We start from the raw sequence: 17,320 nt of genomic DNA on the forward strand, positions 1-17,320 counted from the left end.
TGCTTAGACCAAGGAAAGTTGGCTTCTGACAGCAATTACTGCATATTGCAGGCGAATCCGAAGCCACTAGAATTGAATTTCTCCAGCGAATAGCGGAAGGAACCGTGAGCCTTCCAGAGCTGAAAGCCGCATGCAGACAGGAAAGGTAATGGAGAAAGCGATGAACGGCCGAGGCTTGGTGTTTGCTGGGCAATCACTCGTATCCTCGATTGATTCTCACCCAGCAGTTTATGTGATCTTGAAGTGTTATCAAGTTTGAAGGATCTGTCAATGTTTTTGTAAATACGGGAAGTCGAAGAGGTGAAAAGGTGAGGAGATTAAGACGTGAGAGAGCAGTGGTTGTGATCTGGTCATGACCTACCAATTTCGAGCATTGGGGCAGGAGACCTCCCGAACTGTCAGCGAACTTGTGCGGCCCAGCCAACGCATACAGACACATTGGATGGTTGAGCAGGAATAGCCTCCTTTCGGTCTGCAAAAAAGTAATAGTATTCCGTAGAGCCAACAGAGCAGCTCCAGTTGATCTATTATTACCGAATTATTGCTCTATTCAAAGTACAGCTGTCGTAAAAATAATCCACGCTGATATGCAAGCAACCGTCGACGCCATTATGCGGCTTGCCAAATGCAAGCCTCGTCAATGCAATAGTCTAACAAACTTTCATCTAGGAAAGCGTCGATATCGTCACATATGTCGAATATCTCATCCTCGGTTTTCACCTACGAGGTGTGGACGGAGTTGAATCCTTCCCATAGATTGAGACGATGGGTGCTTCATATTCCTCTTCTTCCTCAAGATCCTCTTCGTCGCCTGAAGCGACGCTGTGTGTCTCGGCTTCCTTGTACGGATCTGTAGCCTGAGAGATGAAGCTAGCCCCAAGGCCATCCTCAGCGATATCCTCCTCAACAACTTCGCTGCCTTCGTCGCTCAGCTCATCCTCGTACTCATCTTCCACCTCATTCTCTTCATCCGCCTGGCTTTCATCTTCGCTATCCGTTGTTGAAATATCGTCAAGGTCACGTGGAACGTCCCTCCAATATGTGAAGTCAGTATATTCTTCACCACCAGCTTGGACCAGCAAGCTGACTGGAGGAAAGAAGTGATCCACCAGCTCACGCATGGAAACGTAGCTACTCCTATACTTGTTCAGACTCAGGAGGTCCAGTTGAACCTCGGCGTTTGAGTTGATGGTAAATATCCTGCTGGACGGGATGTTCACAGAGCGGTAGCTGAGCGCATCTGTAAGCCTGTTGCCGAAGCCTGCATAGAAAGGATTTTCCTTTCCATTAAAAAGGCCCAGGATATCCCGCAGGCACGCCATCTTAAATACCTCAGGTTTCCTCAGATAGATTTCTCTTCGGAGAGCCGCCATTGTCCGGTCCGGGCTCATGATAGTGGGCCCTTTCGGAAGTTTATATCCGTCTTGGTTGACGCCATAGATATACGACCGAGTCGTATCTGCCTGGCCGACCGATCGGCTAGTGAGGTACATGATATTGTACCCGTTATTTACAATATCAGTATACAGCTTGGCCACGCCAGCGTGAGTCCAATCGCGGCCGATCATGTTCAAAACATGGCCCAGAGCATCCGACCTGCTGCGGTTAGTGGTAGAAAACAAAGAATCTCAGAGGAACTGACTTTGTGATGGTTCCATCAATATCTGAGATGACAATTGGGGTGTCTCCGCTCCATAAATACATGTTGGCTGTGCATGTGGCTTTATTTACGCTGAAGGACATGTCATTGATGCCAGGCTTCAGCTTCAGTGCCTTGAGCTGATCGCTTGTAAGTCTTAAAGTCTTCGCATAATTTCGGACAGGTTCAGCTGGCATAGTATGAGGAGGCGATTGCGGCGGTGTAGGAAATCCCGGTTGAACGTCAGATTTCGCACGGTGGTGCCGCATCGCAAACGAAGGGTCGCGAAGAGAGTTCTCGCTGTCGCTATGATAGCCGGGATCAGAAACCGCGTTCTCACTCATGGCGGAGCTGGGCCGCATGGCGTTGAGTGTGGCGCGGCGATCGGCCGCCGCCTTGGCCTCTTCGCTACTGTATATCCAGAGGTTTCCATGCTCATCCGCCCCGATTAGTGCCCCAATGTCGTAATTTCCTTCCAGTTCCTCTGCAAGGATTTTTCGTGCAACGACTTCTGCTCGGAGAGCGTCCTCCTCATTACTCTTATAGCCCGTCATGTCCAGCATGAGGTCACCATTGTCAGTTACACGCGAAGGAATATTTGATGCGGATAGCTTCTGAGACAAGGTCATCGCCCGTGTTGCAGCCTCTTTCAGGGACACCAGAGGTGGACTTTGGGACCGTTCAAGGTGATCAGGGTCGACTGAACCGGCTGATTCGGATCGCTGGAGCTGAAAAGTATAGTCACCCGCACTGTTGCTGCGGGAGTGGCCGCCAGCAGGTAGGATGCCATCAGAAAGTGCCCGATCCAATTTCCCATCAGCTCCGAATGAGCCTCGGGCGGGTCTTTTTGGACTACCGTCATCGGATTGAGATACCGGTGTAACCAGTCCTGTCACAAATCAGCATATAAGCCCATGTTCTGGGATCGCAGGTCATTGTACCCAAGTCGCTAGTCGCCCGGGCGGTTCTAGAGACCAGCGGATGGTTCGCTCCTTTAGATTGATCTAAGTCCAAGTATTCTGGTTCCTGAAGTGAGGACAGGTTTTCCTCGCTGCGCATTTTCGGGCTCGATATTGGCGATATTAGAGGCGACGTCTGCATCGATGCCGGTATTTCATCCGTTGTAGAAAAGACAAAGAACGCCTCCCCTCCCTCGCCCAGTTTCATCGCATAATCTTGTTTGACGCCATTGACTTTGAATTCCACCTTGACAGAATTAGCCACCAGCTATCTTGGAAGTGTCCCGGCCCCTAATACCTTCTTCTCGTATGGCCGGAGCAAAGAGAACTTGCCGAATCGGACGTGGAAAGGTGAGCACGCAAGCGTTCCTACAGGCCGCGGAGTTAGCAAATTCGATCGCAAAAAATCAAATGCGCATATATACCATCTTCCTGTTCGATGACAATGACATCAATGGCTCCGCTGAGGGTGGCCGGATTGATAGAATTCCAGGTCTTAGAGACGGAGCCGCTGATACTCCGAACGTACTGCATCCCGAATTCTCAGAGCGAGTTCCCCTCGCAGAGTATAGAGTTGCAATAAGTTGAGTCCCCAGGAACACGGCGGAAAGGTACGGAGCTGAAGACGTTGGAAAGTCACAAGGATTGCCGCCTACTTCGAACCCATGTGACAGCCGAGAGACATGCCCGAGTGGAGAATGAGTGAAAGATGAGGTATGAGAAGTCTCAGATCCCAGTAGTGTCGGCCCTGTGACCGCCGCTCATTTAAGCACAAAGGCAGGTTGAATGGATGGACTGAGGTCGGCAACAGACGGATTAAAGGCCGCGATAGCCGAGGAGGAGACTTGAGAAGGTTGACAGGCGATCGTTGAGAGGTGGATGCAGCTCTCAACAGCCCAACATGCAATCAGCTGGGCTCATCCGGAGGCACAATTGGTTACATCAGCATGAGATAGCAGTGAAATTGTGCTGCACTATTTTAGCTCTAACACTAGACTTGATTCAGCATCAGCCCTGTCGCATGACCTGGTTAACCTAGCCTCTTGTGGTAAAAGCTTCTTTCGATCACTAGCCATACGTGGCTAGCTCCAGCTGAGTCAACTGTGCATCACATGATCTCCCCACTGCCACTCCGCGCCTCAATTTATCGAGCCTTCCGGAGTTGCGAAGACCCTGCCGTGGTGTTTTCTGAAAAAGTGGCATCCCCATGGACCGAAGCAGGGATGTATGAGCCATTCTATTTTCCCCTTGACGCCTACCCCAGCGTTATCCCGCGCGTGAGGGTACGAGGCGTCATGGCTCTCTTTCTGGCAACCAGCATCCTGTGGGCTCTGAGCTGGTAAGTCCGCGCGTCCCTTGGATTGGTTTGTTATGAGCACAATTAACTCCGGCAAGGCTTTTGTATCGTGCATGGCAGGTCTGTCAGACTCCCAACGAGGTATTGATCGAGAAGCTTGGTCTGGACATCCCTCCCCCGCCGGAAGTTACCCTGGAGGAAATAACCGCTCGCGAGATAAGGATTGCCTGGAAACAACCGGAATTCCACAACTCTATTCACAAGCATATAATACAAGTCAACGGTGCTAAAGGTTGGTCTTTCGAACCTTACGCCTTAGTCCTTCCTCATATATTTATTCTTGACAGTTGGCGAATCCAAACGAGCCGAAACCGCCGTTGAAATCCAAAATTTAGCTCCCGGAAGCATATACCATATCTGTGTCTCGTCTATCAGCGCAGCGAACTTTCAGACCCCCAGTGCAGTTATCCATGTGCGCACCAAGTCCCTTCCAGCGTCCCAATCGGAAGACAATGCTCCGTCATCCGGCCCTACTATCCGAGCCTCAATACCTCGGTCAACTGCTGGGCTTCCTACCCCATCAGCACCCTTGATGGCCCGCGAACATAGTGGAGGTCCATTGCAAAAGCGTTCATCTGTTGGACGTCGACAATCCCCTGCAGCCGGTGCGACAGACGTTTCGCACAGCCATCCTGAAAACCTGCAGCAAAGCGCCGCCTCCTACGATCAAAACGAAGACATTTCCTTACTAGCGGATCGATTGAAAAATCTACATCATGAGAATGATGCCGTGGAGAAGCTAACGGCCGAAGAAGAGGAAGAGCACATTGCGTTATTGAAGGACCTTGAAAAGCAACGGAATGAGCTAAAGAAGCGTGTTAGGGAGAAAGACGAGGCCAGCGGCGACTTGAAAAAGTACGTTAACAAGCTGGAAAGTACCAATCGGTCGGTGCAGACCGAAAAGGCCAAACGTGAAAAGGTGCTTCAGCAGAAGGAGGCCGATCGCAAGAAGCGAAAGAACGATCTTTTACGCTGGCAAGAACAAATGGCGCAGATCGCTGCCGACACTGCGCAGGCCAGGCAGGAGAAAGAGCGCCTTGAAGAGGAAGGAAAGAAACGTGCAGATGAAGTGAGGGAGAAGATCGCAAAGGAGCAAGCCGAAATGAGGGTAATTGATGAGGATATTCAAGACAAAGGTGGACGGGTCAAGAAACTCGAGGACGATAGAAAAGGATACGCAGACGAGGATGGGGAAGATGGTAATGAATTGGATCGCATTGACAATGAGCGCGCCCGGCAGTGGGAAATCAAGCTCAGCAATCTACAAGCACGCTACGCTACGCTTGTAAACCTCCATGCCCAGGCTCAGCAGCAGCATCAAGAGGCACAGGAGCGCTTCAAATGGCTGACCTCGCAACGAGCTGGTACGGCGCCGTTCTCTCTGCCACCTCTTGATCTAGAACTCCCCTCCGGTGCGACCATTCGTCCACCCCGGCGCCATCGCAGTTCTCTCAACAGCAATGTCTCGTCGCCAATGAACTTCCCTTCCTTGGAACCGTTCCCTAACAGTATGACTTACAACCCTCCGACGACCAATTCGCCTACTTTTGCACCGGCCTCGTCGTTTTTTAATATCAATAATGGGATGACTCTTCCTGGCTTGACCGGCGAGCCTGACAGCTACCGCAGAGGCTCCGACTTTTCGATCACCAACCCTCAGATGAGTCCCCGAGCCGACGCTCTGCTTCCATCCGATTTGCTTGGCGATGAAGAATCACCGGAATTGCCACGGCCTATCCTCAGACCTAGATTTTCAGACCTCGGAGAAACTACCACGAAGCGGGACAGCTTCCCTCCTGACCCGTTGTCACCAGACTCTGCTGGCAGCCAGCCGACTAGTCTCTTGGGTAGTCCTGAGGAGGCACAGAAGGCTCCTCAGGAAACTGATACTCAGACTGCACCCTCAGGGGATGCGGATGAGGCACCGAAAAGTGCCTCGAGACGGTTGTCTGGGCTGTTCAACTTCAGCCGTCCGCGTGGTAAAACCCTCGCAGAAGAGCCGCCACTTCTCGGAACATTAAAACAGGGCCAAAGCCAGTCATTCCCCAGGGAATTGGATGAGATAGAGCCTATCGGATCCAGGCGTCGTCGCCTGAGCTATAGCACCAGCTGGGCTAACCCGATGTCCCTGTTGCCGAGAACTCACACAGCCGGGGCCACTCCAGATAGCTCATCTGATCATTTGCCGTCTAGACGTACCGCCATCTCCAGCATATTTTCGCCGAGCAGGTTTGGTTTCGGAAGTGGCAGTGGCTTGTCCAAGGGCGACAGCGCCGATTTCAGCACTGGCTACAACCAATTCAGTCCTAGGCACGATCCGATTGACCCGTCAATCTTAGGTACAGTTCGCAGAAGGGGTTCATTGTCTCCCAGGCCGTCCTCTACATTTTCCTTTGATAATCAACTCCCGCATCCATCCACAGACAACCGTCATTTCGGCTGGCCGTCTGCTGACAAGCCCGGTCACCGGAGCCCTCTTGGTTTCAACTGGACCTCGCCGTCTACGTGGACGAGAGCTCAATCTCGACGCCCCTCAACTACTCACTACGGCTCTTCCGGCCATCTCCCGTTGGGTTTTTCGCCTGATCCTGACTTTCTCGATGACTCGTTGGAAAGGCAGGGTCGACCTCTACAAGCACCAATTGGCACGCGTCCATCATCATCTCACCGCCCAATAACCCCGAGGCTGAATCCAGCAGCGCCGACTTTTAAAACCATAATCACCGGAAGGGGGTCAGACAAGAAGGAACACGATGAAAAGGACATGAGTCACGAGGACGCAGATGATTCATTTGATTTGTCCTTTGACCATGGCTCGCCTTCTGAGTCCCGCGCGTCTAGGGATTCTCGATCCCTGTCCAACTTCCACGGAGATTCGTACGAGTCCCTCGAGCGCATGCCGTCTGCGGCTTCCACGGACAATGCCGGTTCGAAAGAATCCATTTTCCGAAAAATCACCCGGAAAGGCAGCTCCAGCAAGTTTGGGTCTTGGAAAGACCGCTCCGGTTTGTTCTCCAAGAAGGGAGATTCTTCTCAAGGCGACAACGATGAGGACGGCGATGGCGATACTCAACTTGCCAAGAGCATCGACAGTACCGTGTCCAGTGCGCCCAGCAGGAGCAGCCTGAGTTTCTTTAGCCGCAAGTCGAAGAAATCCGACAAAGCGGCTAGTGAGACGAGCGAGAGGCCCAGCGAGCGGGTCAGCGAGTTTGGTGATGATGAGATTCCGGAAGAGGAGACTGTCTAGTTTACCGTTTAATCACTCTTTATACCCCTATCCTATACCTATAGTATAGACGAGCTGCCCCACCCAGCATATACTAGACTATATAATCTCTTCTCGCACAGCATGTTTTTTTCTAGGTTGAAATAATATAATCTATCTTCTAAGTTTTAAGCCATTTTGTAAGCCCCTACTCCGATTAAAAGGTCGATCCAACCCTGCCGTACCGTGTACCTGAAAAGCGTCGGTTACCAATTCCCCACAATGTCTTCCTCCCACCATAAGTTACGGTCGTCACTAACTTGACAAGGAACAGCGCGATACCAACATTAGGAACTAATAACTAAGTGATTATCTAGATATCGTCGATAAAATGGCGAACTCAAGGTACTCCGTCTCACAATTCTCATAAATTGAATCAGTACTAACAACGCGCAGATTTGAATATGTCAAGGCATTCGAACAGCCAGACGCCCTACTCCCAAACACCTGGATTGTCATCCGGATTGATGGCCGTGGATTCCATAAGTCAGTTTTGCCTGTCTTAGAACCTTTGCCTCTCCGTTCTAGCCTCAATCCTGCACAATGCTTACGGCGTCAATCCTCACAGGCTGTCCGATCGATACGAATTTAAGAAACCAAATGATCGCCGGGCGTTGGATCTAATGAATTCCGCCGCCGTGGAAGTTCTGAAAGATCTTCCAGATTTGGCGATTGCGTATGGCGTTAGTGATGAGTATAGGTTTGTTTCACCCAGCCTTGACCATCATCCTCTGAGTGCGAAGAAACCCCAACTGACAACGTCTAGCTTTGTCTTCCATCCAACCTGCGAGCTCTTTGAGCGGCGGAGCGCGTATGTCTATTCTACTTCTCCTCCTATTCCACTACTTTCCAATGATCTAGGTAAGGCTAGATAGAAACTGACCAAGGTCAACAGGAAACTGGTAACAACCATCGTCTCAACATTCACAGCGCACTACATCCACCAATGGAGCACCTATTTTCCCGACTCGCCACTGCAGCCGCCATATCTGCCGTCGTTTGATGGGCGGGCGGTTGTGTATCCGACGACACGGAATCTGAGGGATTATATGAGTTGGAGGCAGGTTGATTGTATGTCTCGCTTGTGTGATGGAAATGGTGGGCGCCGGTGTCTAGGTTCTTGGGCTTACTGACGTTATGCGCAGGTCATATTAATAACCTCTACAACACGACATTCTGGATGATGGTTCTGCGTGGTGGCATGGGCAATACTGAGGCTGAGAATGAGCTGAAGGTTTGTCTATCACCATTTCTAGCTATTTTCTGCGCGGCGGTGTTTGGAATGAGTCATGTTGACTATCATCAGGGAACAATCTCCTCAGACAAGAACGAGATCCTCTTCAAGAGGTTCGGGATCAACTATAACAACGAGGAGGAGATATACAAGAAGGGCAGTGTCGTTTATAGACAGGTATGTTGTTCTCCAATTTGGTTCTCCCAGTGTACCTTGCTAAGTTCGGGTAGTATCAACTCGAAGAGGCCAAGACGAAAACAGAGGGGTCCGATCCCAGAACGCCGCAAGGTGCAGGAGACGAGGAGGGCGCGCCGCCGCAGGAGAACATCTCGAGAACGCAGCAGGAGAAACTACGTAAGCTACGGCGCAAGGCGCAGGTCGTCGTTGACCATGTGGATATCATCAAGGATGAGTTCTGGGAGCGGAGGCCGTGGATTCTGTCAGGGAAGCCGGGGAAGTTGCCTGTTGAGGCGTAATGCCATTCTATCATAGATCAGTCAATGGTAAGAATGCAATGATGTGGTTATATACGTCTTGTATAACCAAGCCAAATGGGTATCTATAACAGTCTAGTCAAGGTCTATATGCGGTACCATGCCAACAAGTCTATCATGTCGTCTTGCTCTTTTTTGACTTTCGTTTCGAGCTCTTATCGGATGAGGACTCTCGCTTTTTGTCCTTCGTACTCTCTTTGGAGGCCTTATCTTTCTTGCTCTCCTTCTCCTTATCCTTCTTCTCGTTCTTCTTCGGCTTCTCCGTATCCAGAGACGAAGCCCCATCTTGTGAATTCGTCGAGTCCAAATCCATCGATACCGGCGTGGGATAATCGTCCTCAGGGTTCTTATCCTTCGTCATCTCCTTCTCAGCCTTCCTCGCCCTCTTCTCCTCCTTCTCCTTAGCCTTCCTCTCCTTCCTCTCCGCCTTCTCAACAGCCTTCCTCTCCTTCCTCTCCGCCTTCTCAACAGCCTTCTTAGCCTTCTCTTCCCTCTTCAGCCTCTTTGCCTCCCTCCTAACCTCCTTTTCGGCCTTCCTGCGTCTCTTTTCCTCCCTCCTCACCCTCCTCTCCTCCTTGCTCTCCTCCCCTTCAACCTCCCTCTTCCTCTTCTTAGACTCCCCCTTCTCCCCCTCCCCATTCTTTTCATTTTGCTTCTTCCCCAACGTCCCCGGAATAAGCTCCCCGCGCACAAAATGCCGATAAAGCTCACTCGTCAACGCATTCCCCTTCCCGATAATCGTGTCCTCCTTCGGCGCCCCAATGCCCTTCAGGGCATCTTCGAAGCCCCGCAGCCACCACTGGTTCGTTGGATCTTTCGTTGTCTTGTTCCCAACACCTTGGTTTCCGGACCGTCGTGCGACGAGGAGCGGTTTTGTGAGGCCCAATCCGGAGCGTGCGCCTGCGCCGTCGGGGTTCAGTGGGTTGCCGGGGCCGGACCAGCCGTGGCGAATTAGGTAGGCGTAGGCGTTCATTTTGAGTAGGTGGGATAGGGTGTATAATGAGGTGATGAAAGAACCGGGGCGAGAGTGGACGAAGAGGTTAGGGTCGCTGGGTGATTAGAGTAGGTTGGCTTCGTGGTGGTAGGCGCATAGATTTGACGGGACGGACGCGGAGATCGATGGACGGGTGGTGGTTGAAGCGCTCCAATAAATGATGGCCGGTATATTGTATTCAGTCAGTCGTAGACCTGATTCCGCCTTTGCGGAAGGAAAGAAAAATGAAGGCACCGAGCCGCCAACTTGATTGTTATCGTGAGGAACAAAAAATTTCAAGTAGCGCGCGAGCGATAAGATCCCGCGGAGAAAAGCTAGCGGGGAGTTTTATTTGCCCGAGCCAAGATGCTGTCAGTGCCTTGATATTGAGGCTCACTATATTATCACTACTTGCTCTGCTGTCAACTTTCGAAAAGTAAATGGATATCTTAGGTCTGGAATGGTCTGCTCGGTGAGTAAGGCAGTTGGAATTCTTTTAATAATCTAGAGAGACGTGATTTGAAGCTTCAGTGGAAATTGTTGTGATTGGATCTTATTACGGCGATGAATATACATTTATGCCTTCATCCCGGAGTCAAGCCCCTTCCCTGAACCAAAATATCCAAGCAAACATATATATATATATATATATATTTCTTTTGTCTAGTCTACATCAGTACGGCTTGTACCGGCCCTTCTCCTTCATCTTCTTTTCCTTCCGTGGTGTCTCCACTGGTGTAGCCTGACCCTGTTCGGTTCCTGGCCTCCAAGAACGAACGAAGCCGTCCTCGCCGCAAGTGAATACGGATTGGTTCTAGATAAATTAGTGTTTACTCGTTTAAAAAGAGCGATGCTAGCGCGTACCTGCTCATCGATATAGATGGAGCGCACAACTTCCTCGCCGTGGCCGCCAGGAAGGCGCCACAGGCTCTGCTCATCGAAGCGCCACGATGGAGTCGGCACGAGGGGGATGAGGTCGAGTCGTTTGTCACTATCATCGAGCATAAGTTAGAACAAGTGAAAGAGGTAGGTCAGGGAATTGCACGCACAATTTATGGCCTGCAGCGATATACGGTCCCTGACTGCCGATGCAGAGCTGCGCGATATACTCGCAGCTGAGGGGCTGCCTGATGTCACCAAATTGAATCGCTTCAGGCTCCTGCGCCTCCTCGTCTGGGTCGGTAGCGGGGTGAATCGCGAACGTCTCGTCATGGCTCAAGGCATAGATGGTACGGACGTTGATAAAACCAGCATGATGCACGGAGCCATGGTTGATGACCTGCACGAGAGCCTCATCTTCGTCGGTGATTGTCGTGTTGTAGACGTTGACCAGGCCGTCGGTACTTCCTGAGAGCAGGATGTTATGACGGGTTGGGTGATATTGAAGCTATTTGTAAAAATAGGTTAGCGAAGAGTGCTACCAGAGTTGCCTGAATCAGACGCACTTCTGTTACATCGTCGTTGTGGCTTTCCACGTATTCGAGACGCGGTTGGGCCGCGGATCTGATGTCCCTGCGTCAGTTAGCAGCTCGTGAGATCCAACACAGTCGTAAAACGAATCAACAAGACAGTCCGCATCCAAGATGCATAGAGTGCAGTGCGGCCAAAAGCAGAAGGGTAAGCTCACCAGAATGCAACGATTGCTTGATGGGAGTGTAATTCTGTTCCAGCGACAAGGCTGTTGGTTTCGGAGCAGGTGGCTGCGGACAGCACAGGGGCCTGATTCGCTGTTGCAGGATCAGTAAGCAACTCGCACAGGTTACGCAAATCAAGGCAGGTTTCAGGGCCAGACTGAGAGTCTGCCCCAAGGCGAAACTAAGAACAATAAGATGCAAAGGCAACGGAGTCTTACATGTTTCCACTGCGACAGCGGCGGAGTTCTTCCCATTGCGAAGGTCCCAGAGCTTCACTTTGCCATCTCGCCCTCCAGTGACTACTAGCTGATTGCTAGCATCATACGTCCGCAATGAGGTAACCCCATCGTGGGCGTTACTAACCACTAACGATGAGTGGTCGAGATTGTTCGTATCGAATATGCGTAGCGAGTCATCAGATGAGATGGCTGCAAAGTCTGTTCGAGAAGATGGCACGATTGAATAAATGTAGCTATCCTCCGGTAGGCCAAGTGAGGAATGCCCGGTTTGCTTCAGAAGGTGCATGGCTTGGATGTGACGATGAGCGAGTCTGCTTGCTCTCTTTGACTAGATTGACCCCAAATAGCTATGTCTCAAGCCAAACCGTACTCGGCGCAGTGACGGCAATGTGATTGCTCTGCAACACAAGGGTAGAAAGAGACTAGTGCCTTGCTCTTTGTGGGATCCAGACCACCAACGATCCGACAATCTCCCCAGTCAAGAGAGTGGATATGCGAGGTTTGTACAGAGTCCAGCCGCTCCGGGAAATTTCTTCTTTCTCCCTTTGGGGTCTGTTCCACTGAGTTGGTGGACCTGACGTGGCTCGATCCGATAGGAAATTTGGATAAAGTATTCCTTTGTTGTCTGAGAGGAATCCCCGGCTCGACGCTATTATGGTCTTTTCACTTCCTGGTTGCCGGGATGCAGAAGAAGTGGGAGAACAAGAAAAAGCCAAGCCCGATGTGGCGCCTTATTCCCAAGGCAGCGAGCGGATATAGTACCCAGACAGTGCCATCCATCCTCATTTTGGCTATGTGCCTGACTTTGTTGCGATTACTTGTCTAATCCTGATTGTCTAGCTAATTGCTCTACTCTAGCATTGATCTACCTGAATGCAGCAGACTCGGTTGAGCTTCATTCAGCCTTGAGGACCAGCTGCAGGGCAATATTCGAGACCCATGCGGCGTGTGATAGGTTCCAATCGGCGCCAGTCATTGTTTTTTCTTACAGAGGCTGCTTGTTTTTGAGAAGTCCGTGTGGGTTGTGGAGTAAATCTCCGACTCTCAGACCGCAGAATGATTCAGGGCATGAAAACCAGGTCTAGCATGATTGGCAAACATGAGGCAGTTTACCCACCAGCGGCCGCATAACGGTCCAAAGCCGATTTATGGTGATCGACTTGAGAAGTTGGAGGATAGCAGCGGTCCCAAAGAATCTTCCTAGGCATGGCTGTGTTTCTGGGTCTGCATAACTTTTGGGGTATGGCCGAGCAACATCCTTATTTCGGATTATACCGCGAAACAAACCAAGGGGAGAATGCCGCTCAAGCTCCCTGGTGATATCACCAAGTGGGCTCTGCCTCTTATGCCGACCCTTGTCCGATGATCGGACAGAAGATAGCGGGGATATTAATACAGCTGTGGCTAGCGCACTGCAGTTGACGGTCCAATAACCATGACTCTCCTCTGATTATCCCGGCAAGGCATGTCTCAGTGTCGGTCCTTCCTCAGGAGCTTATTTTTGCAACTAGGTATAATCGTAGGCTCACATGAAGCGAGGAGGGCATGAATGACGGGTCAGTATCACCGAAAGCGTTGACTAATTGATATACCTGCTGGAATTATACAATGACCGAACGTAGCAGGTCAAGGACGGAAGCACTGCCGCTGAAAGCGCAGTAAATCAGTACCAATTTGTCTTGCGGGCTCATCAGAGAAGTCGGTGAGGATGGAACCGAACTTAACTCCTGCTCCCTGCTCCATGAGGCTTCCTCAGAAGCTTGCAGCATTATTATGATATGAACCGTCAAGTCTTTTTCAGGTGCAACTCTAGTCGATTATGATAGACGGCGAAGAGCCTTTTAGGCGTTAGTCTCGCGCAGCGTGCATGAGGCCGCATCGCCATCCACCAATGATTATAAGTGGCCCCGGTAAGCGTCCTCAAAAGGAGTCGAAACGGATGCAGGCGGACTGGTCGCTAGAGGTGTGACTTAGGTATGTGGCCCGGCAGTAGCCTCTCGGTCCTCGTGGAAAATGAGTGGGTACAATGGAGAACCGGGAATCACCGAACCAAAAGAGCAGAAAGATGGTCGAGCCACTCTCGAGGGGCATGTGCGTGTTTCATCGTCGACCAGCGTTCGTTTCGGCGATATTGGAGACCCGTTTCGGGTTGTGGGTTTTGGCATTGACAGGATTCGTGTTTCGCGGCGGATTGTGGACTGTCCAACGTTCGGCCCCTCAGCCACGTTACTCCAGAGCCTAGAGAGGGGAGAGAAAGAGCAGAGGCCGCGCCGTCTTTTTTGCGAATTGGCCGTTACCATTACCTAGACGGGGAGCTGAGAGCGACATCAACGGCGCTCTGGGAACAAGCAGAACCAATCAACCTAGCTCTGGGGGCCTTTTCCGAAGTGCTGGATGAATAGAAGGCGCTTATTCACGAGCTTTGATATGGTACCAGAATCAAGAGGTCAAAGGTTTCACTTTAGGAGACGTTCACAAGAATGAGAAGCCGAGAGACCCAGAGTTTGGTAGCTCCAGTTCAGCGCGAAGTCAAGCAAATTGAGTGGAAGTGCCAGGTGGTAGCACGGGCGTTGGAGTACGAAAGGAGATACTCCGTAGGCCAGGATATATTTGGCGTTTGTCCCACCAGACAAAGAAACAAGGTTCTGCTACAGTAGCATTCACCACTCGACTTGGGTCCCAGAGCTCCGGGACAGTCTGGCTATTCTTGGGATTGATTTTGAGTGGACGCAACACCTAGACCGAAGTCGAGTGGTCAGGTAAGAGTTGGAGTGTGCCTCGCTCAGCTAGGATCCTGCACCCAGATTGCTGGAACAAAGGAGAGGCCAGGACTAATGGACGGGGACGGGGGGCCGCCTCCCGCCGGGAAGTCTACTCTTTTTTAAATGGCCTTTGGGTTCCTGGAAAGGGATCGGTTACAACCGTTGGACTTACCAGTAGCGCTCTGGCGGACCGTGGTTAAGGGAGGGTCCTGAATCTGATACATAGTGTCATGGCCGCAGTCTAACTACTGTCCAAGTCTACAGACGGAGGCTAGACTAGCAGCTGACAGCCTGTTGACAGGCCTCGATGTACAGACAGACAGGGGCCCTGATCCTAGTCCCCCTCGTCCTTCCCTCAGGCATTTTTTCCCCTGATCCCAATAAAAAGGATTCAACCTCGTCGGCTTTGCTTTGCCTTTGCATCTGTCTCCCGCCCCGCCCCCCTCGCGCCCGTGGGCCCAACCGGGTCAACAGAGCGGCTGCGACAACCTTAAAGAAAAGACGGCGGCGCTGCTTGCTTGCTTTAACGCCTGGTGGTGTTGTCTGTCGTCGGCCTCTCTGTTCTATTGTCGTCACTCCCTATCGCTCGCTCGTCTGCACCGTGACCGCTACTTTTCTTGTCCTGTCAGTTGTCTCTCAGTCCTCATTTCCCTTGTGGGAGGCTCTTCGTCTGGCGATATAATACACCCCTCGGCCCTCTTGTATCAACATTCAATTCCCGCTGCAATTCAACGGGCTCAATTTCTTCCTGATCGGCCACCCCCCACTCTGATGATTTTTTTCTCTCTCTTTACTTTTTCATCTGCCACTTACGTCGTGCTTACTGGGACTTTTGGACGAGCCATTGATATCCAGCTTCTGGATTGATCTATAACAAACACTCTTTTGGTTCTCGCCCCCCGCTGGCCTACTTACCCGCCGCCGAGCTCACCCCACGGCTCCGGAGACTATTGTATAGTCCACCACGCAAACAGTTCAATTTCATTGTTTCCACCTTCTGACGATCTCTTGTACATTATTGTTTCGCCTCTGATGTTTGAAAAAGGTCCGGTGGGAACTCGCCTTCCCGCCATGACCTCTCCCGCGCACAACCACAATCACTACAGTTATCACTCTCCTACCTCAAGCGACATTGGTCGATCAAGGCAAAACTCAGATGCCATGGACATCCAATCGATTACCGAACGAGAGCCCACGCCAAGATACTCGGCGATTGGTGGCTCTGGGCCGTGGGATCGCAACGGGTCTCCGCGAATGAGCCCTATGTATAGCAAGTATATCTCTCTTACCCCTCCGCTCCTTCCTGTTTCATTCAAGCCAAACTATCTTCTCAGCCTGACGGTACTCTGTCTCCGGATGAAATGGCTAATGTGAATCTCTTCTCCTTTCTTTCTGTGTCTTAGCAACTCCGAACGAAACCAATTTCAAGAAGAGAACGGGCGCACCTACCATGGCTTCCGTCGAGGAGTTTACTTTCTTCCATGCGACGAGCAAGAACAAGATCGCCTCGACATTTTCCACAAGCTCTTCACGGTAGCGCGAGTATCGGAGAGCCTGATATACGCACCCCATCCTACTAACGGACGATTCTTAGACTTGGGATGTGGAACAGGTATCTGGGCGATCGATGTAGCGAACAAGTATCCCGATGCTTTCGTTGCTGGCGTGGATCTGGCTCCCATACAACCTTCCAATCACCCGAAGAACTGCGAGTTCTACGCGCCCTTCGACTTCGAGGGACCTTGGGCTATGGGAGAGGACTCTTGGGACTTGATCCACCTACAGATGGGCTGCGGCAGTGTTATGGGCTGGCCAAACCTATACCGGAGGATCTACGCACATCTTCGCCCGGGTGCTTGGCTTGAGCAGGTGGAAATCGATTTCGAGCCGAGATGTGATGATCGGTCGCTGGATGGGATGGCACTGCGACATTGGTACACATATCTCAAGCAAGCCACGGCGGATATGATGCGGCCAATTGCTCATAACTCACGAGAGACGTTAAAGGACCTACGAGATGCTGGTTTTACGGATATCGACCATCAAATAGTCGGGCTCCCCCTCAACCCGTGGCATCAGGATGAACATGAGAAGAAGGTGGCGCGTTGGTATAATCTGGCCATCTCGGAGAGCATCGAGAACCTCAGTCTAGCGCCTTTCAGCCGTGTGTTTAAGTGGCCCGTGGAGAGAATTCAGCAACTTGCCGCGGACGTGAAGTCGGAAGCATTCAACAAAGAGATCCGTGCCTACAATATTTTGCACATATACCAGGCTCGAAAGCCGTTGAGATAGATGAGTTTTGGCCACAGACCGGAGCACATTGCGAAAAGGAGGAACACAGCATTTACAGGCGGAAATGTCGTTTAGTGCACACCCACTCGATCGGACATGAACAGCGGAGAAAACGAATCGCGCCAATTGAGTACGAATAACGACGAGATCTTTCCCTAGCACGACCTTTCCTTATTACCTTGGGTGTTGTACGATGCCATCCCAACCTGCTTAACCCACCATGCATACCCGCGAAGCATCCTCTTCCTCCCACCACCAAATCACAGCCCTAGCTTTGTCAGTGATCGACTGAATACGAGCGTTGTCCTCATTGGCGTCCGCGAGGCTATCGTTTTATTTGGGACTTCACGGGGGGCGCGTCTCTACAGCAAGGCGCCTGAGGAGAATACCATCAGATTGTCCGATTTGCATGTTCAAGACGCGGTGGTGAGGAACAAAAAGAACTATATCATATGGGCTGAGATGATGGGTA

General features: G+C 51.3%; 7 protein-coding genes across 7 annotated transcripts; 4 read left to right on the forward strand and 3 right to left on the reverse strand.

Annotated features, from left to right (window-relative positions):
* Window positions 1–421: 421 nt before the first annotated feature.
* BDW74DRAFT_43330 (putative lipin Smp2) lies at window positions 422–3,530 on the reverse strand. The gene is made up of 5 exons (XM_073732778.1): window positions 3,024–3,530; window positions 2,897–2,967; window positions 2,581–2,845; window positions 1,643–2,528; window positions 422–1,596 (listed from the first exon to the last, which is right to left on the reverse strand). The coding sequence occupies exons 1-5, from the start codon at window positions 3,130–3,132 to the stop codon at window positions 717–719; spliced, it is 2,211 nt and encodes a 736-aa protein (XP_073588481.1). The 5' UTR covers window positions 3,133–3,530; the 3' UTR covers window positions 422–716.
* A 279-nt stretch (window positions 3,531–3,809) lies between these two features.
* BDW74DRAFT_43353 (Fibronectin type III domain protein) lies at window positions 3,810–7,352 on the forward strand. The gene is made up of 3 exons (XM_073732779.1): window positions 3,810–3,937; window positions 3,994–4,187; window positions 4,243–7,352. Exons 1-3 carry the CDS (start codon window positions 3,822–3,824, stop codon window positions 7,200–7,202), a joined length of 3,270 nt encoding a protein of 1,089 aa, XP_073588482.1. The 5' UTR covers window positions 3,810–3,821; the 3' UTR covers window positions 7,203–7,352.
* Window positions 7,353–7,548: 196 nt separating this feature from the next.
* Window positions 7,549–9,422, forward strand: BDW74DRAFT_143670 (tRNA guanylyltransferase; the record flags this gene model as incomplete). Its single annotated transcript, XM_073722900.1, has 8 exons — window positions 7,549–7,565; window positions 7,617–7,706; window positions 7,789–7,920; window positions 7,987–8,031; window positions 8,116–8,291; window positions 8,366–8,454; window positions 8,527–8,631; window positions 8,685–9,422. The coding sequence occupies 8 exons, from the start codon at window positions 7,552–7,554 to the stop codon at window positions 8,928–8,930; spliced, it is 897 nt and encodes a 298-aa protein (XP_073588483.1). The 3' UTR covers window positions 8,931–9,422.
* On the reverse strand, window positions 8,998–10,183 carry BDW74DRAFT_43357 (uncharacterized protein). Its single transcript, XM_073732780.1, has one exon. The coding sequence runs from the start codon at window positions 9,919–9,921 to the stop codon at window positions 9,064–9,066; it is 858 nt and encodes a 285-aa protein (XP_073588484.1). The 5' UTR covers window positions 9,922–10,183; the 3' UTR covers window positions 8,998–9,063.
* A 411-nt stretch (window positions 10,184–10,594) lies between these two features.
* On the reverse strand, window positions 10,595–12,080 carry BDW74DRAFT_173256 (WD repeat protein; the record flags this gene model as incomplete). Its single annotated transcript, XM_073727761.1, has 6 exons — window positions 10,595–10,735; window positions 10,786–10,912; window positions 10,971–11,308; window positions 11,367–11,433; window positions 11,549–11,648; window positions 11,774–12,080. 6 exons carry the CDS (start codon window positions 12,078–12,080, stop codon window positions 10,595–10,597), a joined length of 1,080 nt encoding a protein of 359 aa, XP_073588485.1.
* A 2,728-nt stretch (window positions 12,081–14,808) lies between these two features.
* On the forward strand, window positions 14,809–15,413 carry BDW74DRAFT_43417 (uncharacterized protein). Its single transcript, XM_073732781.1, has one exon. It carries the CDS (start codon window positions 14,864–14,866, stop codon window positions 15,236–15,238), a length of 375 nt encoding a protein of 124 aa, XP_073588486.1. The 5' UTR covers window positions 14,809–14,863; the 3' UTR covers window positions 15,239–15,413.
* A 214-nt stretch (window positions 15,414–15,627) lies between these two features.
* On the forward strand, window positions 15,628–16,848 carry BDW74DRAFT_173257 (class I SAM-dependent methyltransferase; the record flags this gene model as incomplete). The annotated part of the gene is made up of 2 exons (XM_073727762.1): window positions 15,628–15,830; window positions 15,960–16,848. 2 exons carry the CDS (start codon window positions 15,628–15,630, stop codon window positions 16,846–16,848), a joined length of 1,092 nt encoding a protein of 363 aa, XP_073588487.1.
* Window positions 16,849–17,320: the final 472 nt, after the last annotated feature.

Source organism: Aspergillus multicolor (assembly GCF_047715735.1).
Source record: "Aspergillus multicolor strain CBS 133.54 unplaced genomic scaffold BDW74scaffold_2, whole genome shotgun sequence".
NCBI classification, from domain to species: domain Eukaryota; kingdom Fungi; phylum Ascomycota; class Eurotiomycetes; order Eurotiales; family Aspergillaceae; genus Aspergillus; species Aspergillus multicolor.

Excerpts from the sequence above, each read along its gene's own strand:
- BDW74DRAFT_43357 (XM_073732780.1), bottom strand. The coding sequence starts at position 9,921 with ATGAACGCCTACGCCTACCTAATTCGCCACGGCTGGTCCGGCCCCGGC.
- BDW74DRAFT_43353 (XM_073732779.1), top strand. The coding sequence starts at position 3,822 with ATGTATGAGCCATTCTATTTTCCCCTTGACGCCTACCCCAGCGTTATC. Across the intron at positions 3,938-3,993 it reads ATCCTGTGGGCTCTGAGCTG|GCTTTTGTATCGTGCATGGC; the intron begins GTAAGTCCGCGC and ends AACTCCGGCAAG. Across the intron at positions 4,188-4,242 it reads ACAAGTCAACGGTGCTAAAG|TTGGCGAATCCAAACGAGCC; the intron begins GTTGGTCTTTCG and ends TATTCTTGACAG.
- BDW74DRAFT_43330 (XM_073732778.1), bottom strand. The coding sequence starts at position 3,132 with ATGCAGTACGTTCGGAGTATCAGCGGCTCCGTCTCTAAGACCTGGAAT. Across the intron at positions 2,529-2,580 it reads CCGGGCGACTAGCGACTTGG|GACTGGTTACACCGGTATCT; the intron begins GTACAATGACCT and ends GATTTGTGACAG. Across the intron at positions 1,597-1,642 it reads ATTGATGGAACCATCACAAA|GTCGGATGCTCTGGGCCATG; the intron begins GTCAGTTCCTCT and ends TAACCGCAGCAG.
- BDW74DRAFT_43417 (XM_073732781.1), top strand. The coding sequence starts at position 14,864 with ATGTACAGACAGACAGGGGCCCTGATCCTAGTCCCCCTCGTCCTTCCC.